Source organism: Apium graveolens, unplaced genomic scaffold, assembly GCF_009905375.1.
Source record: "Apium graveolens cultivar Ventura unplaced genomic scaffold, ASM990537v1 ctg3594, whole genome shotgun sequence".
Taxonomy (NCBI): Eukaryota; Viridiplantae; Streptophyta; class Magnoliopsida; order Apiales; family Apiaceae; genus Apium; species Apium graveolens.
This window is the reverse complement of record NW_027418172.1, coordinates 56,047-68,663: the sequence shown is the minus strand read 5'-3', so window position 1 is coordinate 68,663 and position 12,617 is coordinate 56,047. Positions and strand designations below refer to the sequence as shown.

Below are 12,617 nucleotides of genomic sequence, written 5' to 3'. Positions count from 1 at the left end.
ATTTTTTTGAAGTTTTGTCTTTGTTATCCATTTTTGAATATTCACGAAATAGCTCAATTTAGACCCATATGGGGTAGGTTGTGGGGTTGGACAAAAATTGAGTTAGGTTTTGGAGTGGACTACACTTTGAATTTAGATTTTGGTCTCCTTTTTTATTATATTTTTTTAAAATTTACAACATATTTCTAGAGCATAGGTACGTTAAGAGTTTGGAGATCTTATTATTTATTTGTATTTTTTTAACATATTGAAATGATTAAAGAATTATTTATTCCAGTCAATCATTTGGATTAAATAACTCAAAGGACTATAAAAAATGGTGATTACAATATATAAGTAATATAAATGATATTTAAATAATTTTAATATATTTTTGTGAGCATTAATTATTTGTTGAAAATATATTCTCATTATAAAATAAAGTTACAAACTTATAATTCTTTCCATAAATGATTACTTTGTATAATTATTAAAAAAAATTTTAAAAAAAATTATATTGTCTAACTCTAATATAACCGGTAGATTCAAATTATAACTAAAAATTATAAAGTTGGTATAAAATTTAACTTGTCATTTTCTACCATTTGTTAGTTAGAAAAAAAAAGCTTAGTGGGCCACATAATAGTCATTTCTTACCAAACTCAATAAAATTATGATGAACTACTTAAAACCTTAGACCAAGCTTAGACCAAGCTTAGTAGTGTAACTCCTTAGTTTTGATGATCACAACACAACAAGCCATCATGTTGTTATTTAAGACTATTTGCAGGATATATGAGCTTAATGACATTGCTATTTAAGTATCATGACATCAAGCTGTCATAAGACAGTAATTTATTTTAGCAAGCTATGATCACGTTATTCAGAACAATAGCAAGCCAAGATGGACAATCCAGATTCAACAAGGAAACAAATTTTCAAAGAGAAATTTTAGGAATTTCTTTTAATAAATTGTAGGGAGCCTCTATTATGTTACATGTGGTTTATATATATTAGAACTCAGTTATAAAATGTTTTCTAACTTTAAAATAGTTCCTAATTTGTAGGAGTTTGTTTTCTTTTCAAACTCTATCTCCTACAAATCTGATTGAAAAATGTTTTATACTCATACAAAATAGAGACTTTTTCTAATCGTTTTTCTTTCTTTCTCTCTTCTATCAAACGTATACATGAACGTTGGAAATCATCCCAACTAATTTAAATGTTAGAATTGGATTCTAACCATTTTAAGTTGTTGAGGTTGTTTTGAACGTTAGTGTATATTTCTATATGAGTTTTCTTACAGTTTTTATGACTGACGTATTGCACCAAGAACACTGACAACTCATGATCTTTATTGGTTCTAAAATACTCTCAAGCTCTTAATTATATACACCTGTTTTATCTTAAAAAGTCTATAGTTTGAGTTGTAATTACTTTATCATTCGATTTGTATTGTTCAATTTATATTGATTAGTTGCACGATAGTTGCCTAAGGGAAACAAGGGTTTGGTGAACTAGTGCTAGAGAAGTTTGTACTGCGGGGTAGTATAGTACTTAGAAGGCAGGTTAAAAAGTAGGGTTTCAGCAAGCCATTATCAGCAGTTGGGATAAAGGGAGATACATTATTATATCTTGTAGTTGTAAACTTATTGTGATTCAATAATATATTCTCTTACCAAGTTGGTAAGGGACCCGGACGTAGACCATAGGGGATTAAGGGTCGAACCTGGCTAAAATTCTTGTGTGTTCTTATTACTTTTCTGCATTTAGTCATCTTAGCTTACCATCATTTTCAGATTATTGAACTGTTTATAAAATCTCAGTAAGCGATTATCGGGTAAAATTTAAAACTAATCTTAGTTTACCATAATCTACATGGACAGTGAAGAATCTCAAAGATAAGGAAGACCTCTCATGAACATATCTCAAAGCTTTCATTTCCAAAATCTACACGGACAGTGAAGAATCACCCTCTAGAACAGGTTATTGGTAATATTACTTATGTACTCAAGACAAGGAAAGGCAATGCAATTTTTTGTGCTTATGCTGCATTTCTAGCTCAAGAGGAACCTAAGAATGTTAAAGAAGCACTCGAAGATGAAAATTGGATCTTGGCTATGCAAGAAGAACTCAATCAATTCGAACAATGTGATGTTTGGGAACTTGTCAAGCCACTAAAGAATACTTCAGTAATTGGTATAAAATGGATTTTCAAGAATAAAGAGGATGAATTTGGTACTGTTACTCGAAATAAAGCAAGGCTTATGACACAAGGGTACAATCAACAAGAAGGCATTGACTTTGATCAAACTTATGCTCCAGTAGCTAGATTGGAATTCATTAGGATGCTTCTTGCTTATGCATGCTACAAGAAGATCAAGCTACATCAAATGGACGTCAAAAGTGCTTTTCTTATTGAATTTATGGAAGAAGAAGTTTATGTCAAGCAACCCCCTGGTTTTGAACATGAACAACATCCAGACTATGTTTGCAAGCTCAAGAAGGCATTATATGGCTTATTATAAGCATCAAGGGCTTGGTACAAGAGGCTTAGTATGTTTTGGCCAAAAATGACTTCATTCGAGGTAAAATCGATCCTACTTTATTTACTAGGCAAAATGGTAATGATATTTTGATTGTCGAGATATATGTAGATGATATAATTTTTGGATCCACTAATGATTTTATGTGTCAGTGGTTTTCTAAGTGTATGTGCAGTAAATTTGACATGAGCATGATGGGTGAGCTGAACTATTTTTTGGGACTCCAAATCAAGCAATCTAAGAATGGCATCTATGTTCATCAGTCAAAGTATGTGAAGAACTTGCTGACTAGATTTGGATTTGAGCATGTCAAGTCAAAATCTACACCAATGAATCAAAATAGCAGGGCTGACTTCAGAATGGTAAGGCAGTTGATATCAAAAAATATAGAGGCATGATTGGTAGTCTTTTATATTTTATTGCTTCCCGGGGGAGATTATGTATAGTATTTGTGTATGTGCTCGTTTTCAAGCTAAACGTAAGGAATCACACTTAAATGTAGTTAAATGAATATTTCGATATTTAAGTAGGACTATTAATCTTGGGTTATTTTATCCTATTACAAGAATATTTGATGTTGTGGGGTATAGTGGTGCAGATTATGCAGGATGTCAAACTGATAGAAAGAGCACAAGTGGTGTTTGTACATACTTAGGACAAACTCTTCTATCTTGGCCAAGTAAGAAACAAACTTTAGTTGCATTATCCACAGCAGAAGATGAGTATTTAGTAGGGGGTAGTTGTTTCTCTCAAATTTTGTGGATGCTTCACACTCTACGAGATTTTGGAATCAAGTGTGGCAAAATTCCAATCTATTATGACAATACTAGCACCATCAACATATCAAAGAATCCTGTGAATTACTCAAGAACAAAGCATATTGATTTTTATCATAATTGCAAGCTATCTTTAGAAATTTGGTAATGTTAGCTTACTATTAATTTTCATGTTAGCTTACTATGATTGTTTATTAAATATTATAATTTGTGTTTGATTTGATTTATTAATTTTGACATGCCATTATCTGTTTATTGGTGCTTACTTGTTTGTGTGTTTTGATGCTTTCTTTTCTCCAAAAGAGGATGCTCTCAACACTTCTGATCAGCCCTCAACCTAGATCTTTTTGATGCTTTAAGGTGACGAAATTTAGGAGATTTATGTTTATTTAAGGTATATTTAAGACTTATTTCATCCGTTGGTTTATGGTTAATCTGGTGTGGTTTGCTACTTGGTTTATGAACTTGGTTTATGATAGTTATTTTTGCTTAATACTTGATTTGCTTTGGTTATGTTAAAAATTGGTTAGGTAATGATATGCTGCTATGTTGGTTGTGTTGGATATGCATTTGTTGTTATTTACAGTTTAATTATTTGCAGTAGTGTGTTATAAAGTATTTCTTAATTTTGAGATATGCATAGATTTAGGGGAAATTTTATAAGTCTCCTAAATGTGTGTAATCATCAAAAAGGGGGAGATTGTAACTCCTTAGTTTTGATGATCACAACACAGCAAGCCATTAAGTTGTTATTTAAGACTAGTTGTAGGATATATCATCTTAATGACATTGTTGTTTAAGCATCATGACAGCAAGCTGTCATAAGACAGTAATCTATTTCGGCAAGCTATGATCACATTATTCAGAACAATAGCAAGCCAAGATGGACAGTCGAGACTCAACAAGGAAATATATTTTCAAGGAGATATTTCAGGAATTTCTTTTAACGAATTATAAGGACTTCTCTATTATATTATACGTGGTTTATATATATTAGAGCTCAGTTACAAAAAAATTTCTAACTTTAAAACAGTTCATAATTTGTAGGAGTTTGTTTTCTTTTCAAACTATATCTCCTAGAAATCTGATAAAAAATGTTTTATACTCATACAAAATAGAAGAGACTTTTTTCTGATCATTTTTCTTTCTTTATCTCTTCTATTAAACGTATATATGAATGTTGGAAATCATCCCAACTAATTTAAATGTTAGAATTGGATTCTAACTGTTGTAAGTTGTTGAGATTGTTTTAAACGTTAGTGTATATTTATATACCAGTTTTCTTGCAGTTTTTATGACTGATGTATTGCAGCAAGAACACTCACAACTCACTGATCTTTATTGGTTCTAAAATACTCTTCAGCTTTTAATTATATACACGTGTTTTATCTTAGAGAGTCTATAGTTTGAGTTGTAATTACTTTGTCATTCCATTTGTATTGTTTAATTTGTATTGATTAGTTGCTGGATAGTTGGCTAACAGAAATAAGGGTTTGGTGAACTAGTGCAAGAGAAGTTTGTACTACCGGCTAATGTAGTACTTAGAGGGCAGGTTTAGAAACAGGGTTTTAGCAAGCCATTATTCAATAATATATAGTGACCATAGGGGATTACGGGACGAACCCGGCTAAAATTCTTGTCTGTTCTTATTACTTTTCTGCATACTATTTTCTGCACTGCATTTAGTCATTTTAGCTTACCATCATTGTCAGATTATTAAGTGTTTATAAAATCTCAGTAAGGCATTATCCGGTAAAATTTTAAACTAATCTTAGTTAGCCATATTCACCGTCCCATAACAAATATTTTTTTTACTTTTTCATCTAAAATTCATAATTTTACATATCTTTTTAAAATATATTTTTTTGAATTAAAGTTTAATATTTATTATTTTATTCAAAAAAGAAATTCGAGAACTAATATATGAACCTATCCTCCTTATTCATCTTAAAATCATAATGGAACTATATTTTGGTACATATTAGACAAAATAATGTGTTTGTGTACTGGTCAACCTTTTTGTGAATGCTAGCAAAAAAATACAAAGTGGGCTGACTTGGCCCCTTTGCATTTCCTACTTTGTGGAAAGACCCAAAATTTATTAGAAAACTTGTCTATTGAAAATTTTGAGTTAAAAAAATATAAGCATGGTTTTCAATAATAAATTTTTATTACAGTTGAAAATATTAAAAATATTCATGATAATTACGTCAAAGTACATATGGTCAAGTCAGAGCATTATAATTTCAAAATAAAATTGATTAATAACTAAATAAAAATCAACAGTCATATTATCATTCATTTTAATTCTTATGTTTAAATAAACAAAGCAATTAGTAAATATTTTTATAAACCGTATCATTTTTCTCATACGTATAAATTTTTGTCAAATTTTTTTTATCCTATCTTATACGTGTAGAAATTTAATTTGATTAAATGTGGTTATGTAAATATTATTTTGTGCATGACAAATAATTTATTATTATTAGTTAGGGTTGGATTAGTACATATATTATTGTTAATTGAGGTCAATAGGTGGTTTATATATAATCTCACTATATAAAATATAGAATTTTCGAAAAAATGTCATTTTGAAGTTATCTTTTTTATACACTGCTTACCACTTGATTTTTAGAATGTCATTTTATTTACAACACAAAATAAATTAGAGTAATACTTCTTTAGGCTTTTACATCCACATCCAATTAATTTACATAATACATGGATCAAAGTATATTGAATCAAAAATTTCAACTATATTGGGCCCATTGAAACCCATGATATACAACTGGGCCTGCAAAATGGAGTTTATAAAAAAGGTAGGTAAAACCCTAATACGAGCACAAGTGGGCGCAGCGTTACAAACAAAATAAACTTGTACATGGCTATAAAATAGTATTTTGATATTATTTGTATTTTCTATAAAAAAGTGTTTTGGTGTTCTAAGGTTAAACACATCTCCAAATGAATTGGTGGAGGATTAAGTAGATAAGATTTGGAGGCTTTCATGAATTGATGTTGTTTAACAAGGTTAAGGTAATAATTTGTATTTCCCTGTTTCTTCATTTTTATTTCTTATATGTTTTTTGAACAAACTTTTGTTAAAACTTAAAACCGTACAATAAGTATCCCATTTTTCTTCTATATATGTATATAGATTGACATGAAATGCCACTTGTATTTGTTTTTACATGACCTCCATAACAAGAATTATCCCTTTGAGAATTAAATGTCAATGTTAAGAAAAAGAATTGAGTTACATTTATAATAACTTTTTTCAATCAATCAATCAATCAATCGTACCTAATAATACCACCTAGGGCAGTGTCTGGGGAGGGTGTATGGTACGCAGCCTTACCCTCATTCCAAAGAATGAAGAGGTTGTTTCCTTAAAAGACCAACGACTTGTGTGTATGCACAAATATGTGTGTCCTAGGTAAGCAATGATCCATAAACATAAGTACGGAACGCGAGACAATGATAAACAATGATACAATATCTCATCCCATGTCCTTCTTCACATGGGACTTACCGTAAAAAGCTTCGTTCATTGGTTCATTGTTGTAAGCCTCTTCTATTTCTCTTACTGCACTCCTTTTGATGCCTCAAACGCCATATTTCCCTTGGAGATCACTCTCCAAACTTAATATTTGAAGTACCACAAACCTGTCAAAAAAACTAAAATAGCACACAATCCATCTACCATATCATGTAATTAGTCATATGGCATTAAAAAATGACACTGTAGCACCTACACGAGCAACTAAGACTATTAATAACTATGAGAATAAACTACAAAACTTATGAAGTATAAGTACTAGACAAATAAAATTATTACCAACTACCAAAAAGTGCACTAAATGACAAACTACACATGCAAACTACGAAAGTCCAAACTAATCTGCCACCCTTATCCTCCTGCGCCAAGATCTCCTATTTGAGGTCATGTCAGCACTGAGGTTTAGGGCCCTTAAGTCCAGCGTGAGTAGATCAGCCCAAATCCTCCTTGGCCTCCCTCTCCTTCTTGATCCTGATACCACTAAATCCTCCACCCTGCGCACTGGAGTAGCTATCCTTCTTCGCCTAATATTCCCAAACCAACGCAATCGACCTTCCCTCACTTTTTCTGCAATAGGCGTAACTCGTAATTTATTCCTGAAAAAACCATTTGAGAATCTATCCAACATGGTACGTCCATAAATCTACTTTAACATTCTCATTTCTGCCACCTCTAACCTACACTCTTGAGCCTTTTTCAATGCCCAGCACTCCGACCCGTATAACAAGGCCAGTATGATCGCTACCCTATAAAGTTTTCCTTTTACTCTGAAAGGAACCCTCCTATCACATAATATTCCTGTAGCAGCCCTCCATTTTAGCCATCCTGATTTGATACAATATGTAACATCCGCATCTATCCCCCCTTCCTTATGCAAAATGGAACCCAGATACCTGAAATTATCTTTGGGGACAATACTTGATCGGCCATCAGAACATACACCCCCTCACCATTCGGTAGATTACTAAAGTTATACCACAAATATTCCGTCTTAGACCGACTAACCCGCAATCCATTAGACTCCAATATATACCTCCATCGCTCTAATGTTACATTAACTGCAACCCTTGTCTCCTTAATTATGACTATATCATCCGCGAATAGCATACACCAAGGTACACCATCCTGAATACCCCTAGTTAGAACATCCATTATAAATGCAAAAAGAAATGGGCTTAGCGAGGATCCTTGGTGAAGTCTTACTCCTACCGGAAAGTAATGAGCATCCCCAACCGGTGTTCGAACACACGTCCTTACCTAAAAATACATTTCTTGTATCACCCTCAAATATATCCATGGCACCCCTTTAGCCACCAAACTTTCCCAAATAACCATTTATCCACTCATTTACGGCCATCTCTAATCTTATCTACCCCCTCTACTCTCTAACATACACAATTTCTGAAATTCTTTCTGTGTTATTATTTCATTTATGAAAAATAAATGCGAGAGAAGAGATATGATCTTTTTTATTAAATAATACAAATGTCCTTCCTTTATCCAAGAAAACTGTGGTTTATTCATCCAAAGCAATATACAAACATGTTCCCATCCCGGTTTACTCGTAATTACTTTGTTATTTTTCTCCCCCAGTTCTCCGGGTTTGACAAACAACTCCTTACTTGATCCGCCACCAAACAAACACAACCACATATAAATATACTTCAACTGGTGTACAAATTGCCTCTGAATGGACTAGATTCTCCGATAGTACCAAAATAAAAGGGCCAGTATTAAAAGAAATACAGGGAGATGAAAGCCTTGTCAACAGGTTTGATAATTAGGGTATCTATAGGAGTTGTTATTAGATATATTTCCTTGTTATTTATTTATTTATAGTTTATTTGCATTTTATAGTTTCTTGTTATATAGTGTGTATTTTTCATTTATAAGTTGTGTGTTTTCGTGCAATAGAGTTATCTTTAATTGATGGATTTGGTAAGAAGTAAGGGTGATGGTGGTGATAGTGGTAGTAATTTAGGGAGAAGAGTTTCTCGGGAGGGGCAAAGGTCAGCTAATGTCTATTTTCGAATAGGTACGCTGAATGTAGGTTCTCTGACCGGGAAATTTTTAGAACTTGTGGATATGTTAAAGAAAAAAAAGGTGGATGTGATTTGCATTCAGGAAACTAAGTGGAAGGGTAGTAGTACTAAGGAAGCTAACGGGTTTAAATTGTGGTATTCAGGGGTTGATAATACGAGGAATGGTGTGGGTATTTTGATAAGTTCACTCTTGAAGGAGAATATAGTAGAAGTGAGTAGAGTCAGTGATAGGATTATGAAGATTAAACTCATAGTTAATGAAGAGATCGTTAATTTTGTAAGTGTGTATGCACCCCATTTTGGTTTGAGTGAGTTAGCGAGAAAGATTTTTTGAGATTGTTGGGATGAAATAGTTAGGTTGATACCTAGGGACCATAATTTATATATAGGAGGTGATTTTAATGGTCATATTGGCGAACAATCAGATGGTTATGTAGGCATTCATGGGGGTTTTAGTTTTGGGTTGAGGAACAAGAGTGGGTGGGACCTTTTGGAGTTTGCTTTGGCACATTAATTAATGATTGTTAATTCTTGTTTTAAAAAAAGGGATGATCATCTGATTACTTTTAGGAGTGGAGGTTGTAACTCATAAATCGATTATCTTCTTATGAGAAAAGGCAACATGGATTGTAAAGATTGTAAAGTATTCCCGAGTGAGGCATGTACAACTCAATATCGTTTATTGGTAATGGATATATGTATAAGGAAAAGAGTAGTACAAGATAATAGAGAGGTGACACCGAACATTTTATGGAAAAATCTAAAGGGAGACAAAGTAGGTATTTTTAAAGAAAGGATTGGGTTGGCAAAAGACGGATTTTATGATGAGGATGTTAATAGAATGTGAAATCGATTGGCCTGTACAATCAGAAATGTAGCTACAGGTATGTTAGGGGTTACCTGAAGAAAGGTTCAGGTGTAGAAGGAAGCTTGGTGGTGGGACCAGGAGGTGCAGGAGCGAGTAAAAATTAAACATGATCGTTTTAGGGAACTTTTGTGTTGCCAAGATAATGAACAAGTTGATATGAGAAGAATTTTATATAAGGAAGCTAGACGTATGGCTAAGAAGACAGTAGCGGGGGCAAAATCAAAGGCATACGAGGCTTACCTTGGTACAAAAGAGGGTCGAAATGGTATTTATAGATTGACAAAGGTTAGAGAAAGGGGAGGAGAGATTTAGGTTTTGTTAAGTGTATAAAGGATGTTAAAAATGAGATTTCTTACTTATAAAGATGTAGGCTCTGTTTGTGACAAATTATAGTGCTGTAAAAACTTATATATCAATACAAGAACACGTAGGCTCACCATTTTCAGCCTCACTAGAACCTTCTATTGATGTAATAGATCAGTAACTATTCAAAAAGTATATAGTTATGATTTTTCTTGAATCCAGTAGTAATCACTATTTAACTTTACATTACCGGATACATAGTTGAAAATGAGATTTCTTACTTGATAAAGATGTAGGATCTGTCTGGGACAAATTATAGTTTTGTAAAAACTTATATTTCAATACTTGAACAGGTGGGTAAACTTATATTTCGTACGCTCACCATTTTCAGCCTCGTAGTCTTAGTAGTGGAATTTGTGGTGGTATTGTTGGTGGTGAAGTTCGTGCTAACTTAAGTAGTGTCATTGGTGGTAACTTTAATTATGGCATCAACGGTGGTACCGTTGGTGGTATATTAGGTAGTCTTAGTAGTGACATTGGGGGTAGCATGACTAGCATCTTTAGTGGTTACATTGGTGGTACTAGAGACGATAACATTAGTAGTGGATTTGGTGGCATTGATGATGACATTGGTTGTAGTGCTCTTGTTAGTGCAATTGGCGGTATTGGAAGTGGTATTTTTGGTCGGATAATTGGTGGTGGTATTGTTGGTGTTGGTGTTAAAGTTCGTGGTAGTTTAAGCATTTCCATTGGTGGCCACATTAATTATGGTATTACATGTGGTACAATTGGTGGTGGCATTGGTGGTAACATTGCTCGTAGCTTTAGTAGTGGCATGGCTAGTTGTCATAGTTTCAGCATTGGTGGTATATATAGTTTTAGCATTGGTGGTATATTTGTTAGTCTTAATTGTGGCAAGGGTGGTAGCGTTCGTGGTAGCTTAAGTGGAAGCATTGGTGGTGGCATTGCTGGTAGCTTTAGTGGTAGCACTGGTTGTATGTTCGGTAATATTCGGAGGTAGTGGTTTTAGTTATGGTCTTGGTCCTGGTTCCATTGGCGTATTAGGATCGCTAGTGGTGAAAACCTTGATAGTGGTGGCATTGGTGGTAGTGCTATTAATATGAGTGGTGGTGCTCGCTACATTATCCCACCTTACAGTGTTGACCAACTACCTTTAGCATGGACATGAACATCAACATTATCCTAATAATTCCTTGGAGTTCCTCATGTGGCTAATTTTGTTTCTTTTACTACTCCCAACGCTACTATCACTTTTATAGAGGATGAACCCATGTTCACAATAGGATTTGTGACTTGGAGGAGATGTACTTCCAAAAAGCAGCTCACATTCTAGAAGAATTTCGGGTTCTCAAAATAGTTGATAAACCTTAGGCTCTTTATATGATTTTAAAGATGTCTCGGCTCTTATAAAATTATACCATAAAAATTGTAAATCATTTTAAAAATATAATATATATTTTAGATATGTTTTCATCATGCCTATAAAGGAATAATTTTTCAAAATTTAAAAAACAATAAATAGATAAAAAATAGAGAAATGAGTTCCTTAAGAAAAAGAACAAAAAAGTACAATTAGTTCATAGGGTGTGGTTAATATTAAAAGTAACTAGTTTGTATGAACCTTCCTCTAAAATTTATTATTAACAAGTGGTTATTAATTTATTCAAAATAAAAAGTGGTTATTAATAAAAGTTATTGGGTTCTATGAACCTTCATCTAAATGATTGATGAAGGTTTAACCATAACCCAATTTTAATGGTAACCTAGTAACTAACCCACAATCATGAAGGTTTGTTCTCTAACTCATCATTTCTTTGTTTAATTCATTCTCTATTTATATTATGTTTTGTTATTATTGTGCATTCCTTAGATTTTAAATTTTACCTAACACATTAAACTTTAATAATTGTATTAAAATTATATTGAACACATATATAAATATTTTATACAAAAAACAACTATAGAACATAAAATAATATATAAACCCTAAAATGAATGCTTACAAACTTAAATCATATATTTATTTATATTTTACTTTATTTCAAATACATTACATAAAATACAATGTATAAAATATAGAACATGAAAAATAGAGCATATAATAAATAGAAAAACGGAAGGAAGTACATAATTCAAAGAATTACAACACATATCAAAATATAGAAAATGTGAAAAAATATAAAATGTTTAAAAGTTATTTAAAGTATTAAAAATATTGAAAATTCAAACTCCAAGAAATTTACCTTACACATTAAATTTTAATAGTGATATGTAATATTAAACATTCACTAAACATTTTTAATTTCATTAGAAAATATAAATATGTTACAAAAAACACTATGAGAGAACACAAAATAATATATAGAACCAAAAAATGATGTTAAACAAAATTAAATCATATATTTAAAGAAATTTAATTTATTAAAAATACAAACATTATACAATTTATAAAAATATAGAACATAAAAATTAAAGCATATAACAATAGAGATAGAAAGAATTATAAATTATATAAGACAAACA

General features: G+C 32.0%; 1 protein-coding gene across 1 annotated transcript; it reads right to left on the bottom strand.

Moving 5' to 3' along the window:
• Positions 1-7,197: 7,197 nt before the first annotated feature.
• LOC141701220 (uncharacterized) lies at positions 7,198-8,012 on the bottom strand. Its single transcript, XM_074504910.1, has 2 exons — positions 7,754-8,012; positions 7,198-7,427 (listed from the first exon to the last, which is right to left on the bottom strand). Exons 1-2 carry the CDS (start codon positions 8,010-8,012, stop codon positions 7,198-7,200), a joined length of 489 nt encoding a protein of 162 aa, XP_074361011.1.
• Between the last annotated feature and the right edge of the window lie 4,605 nt (positions 8,013-12,617).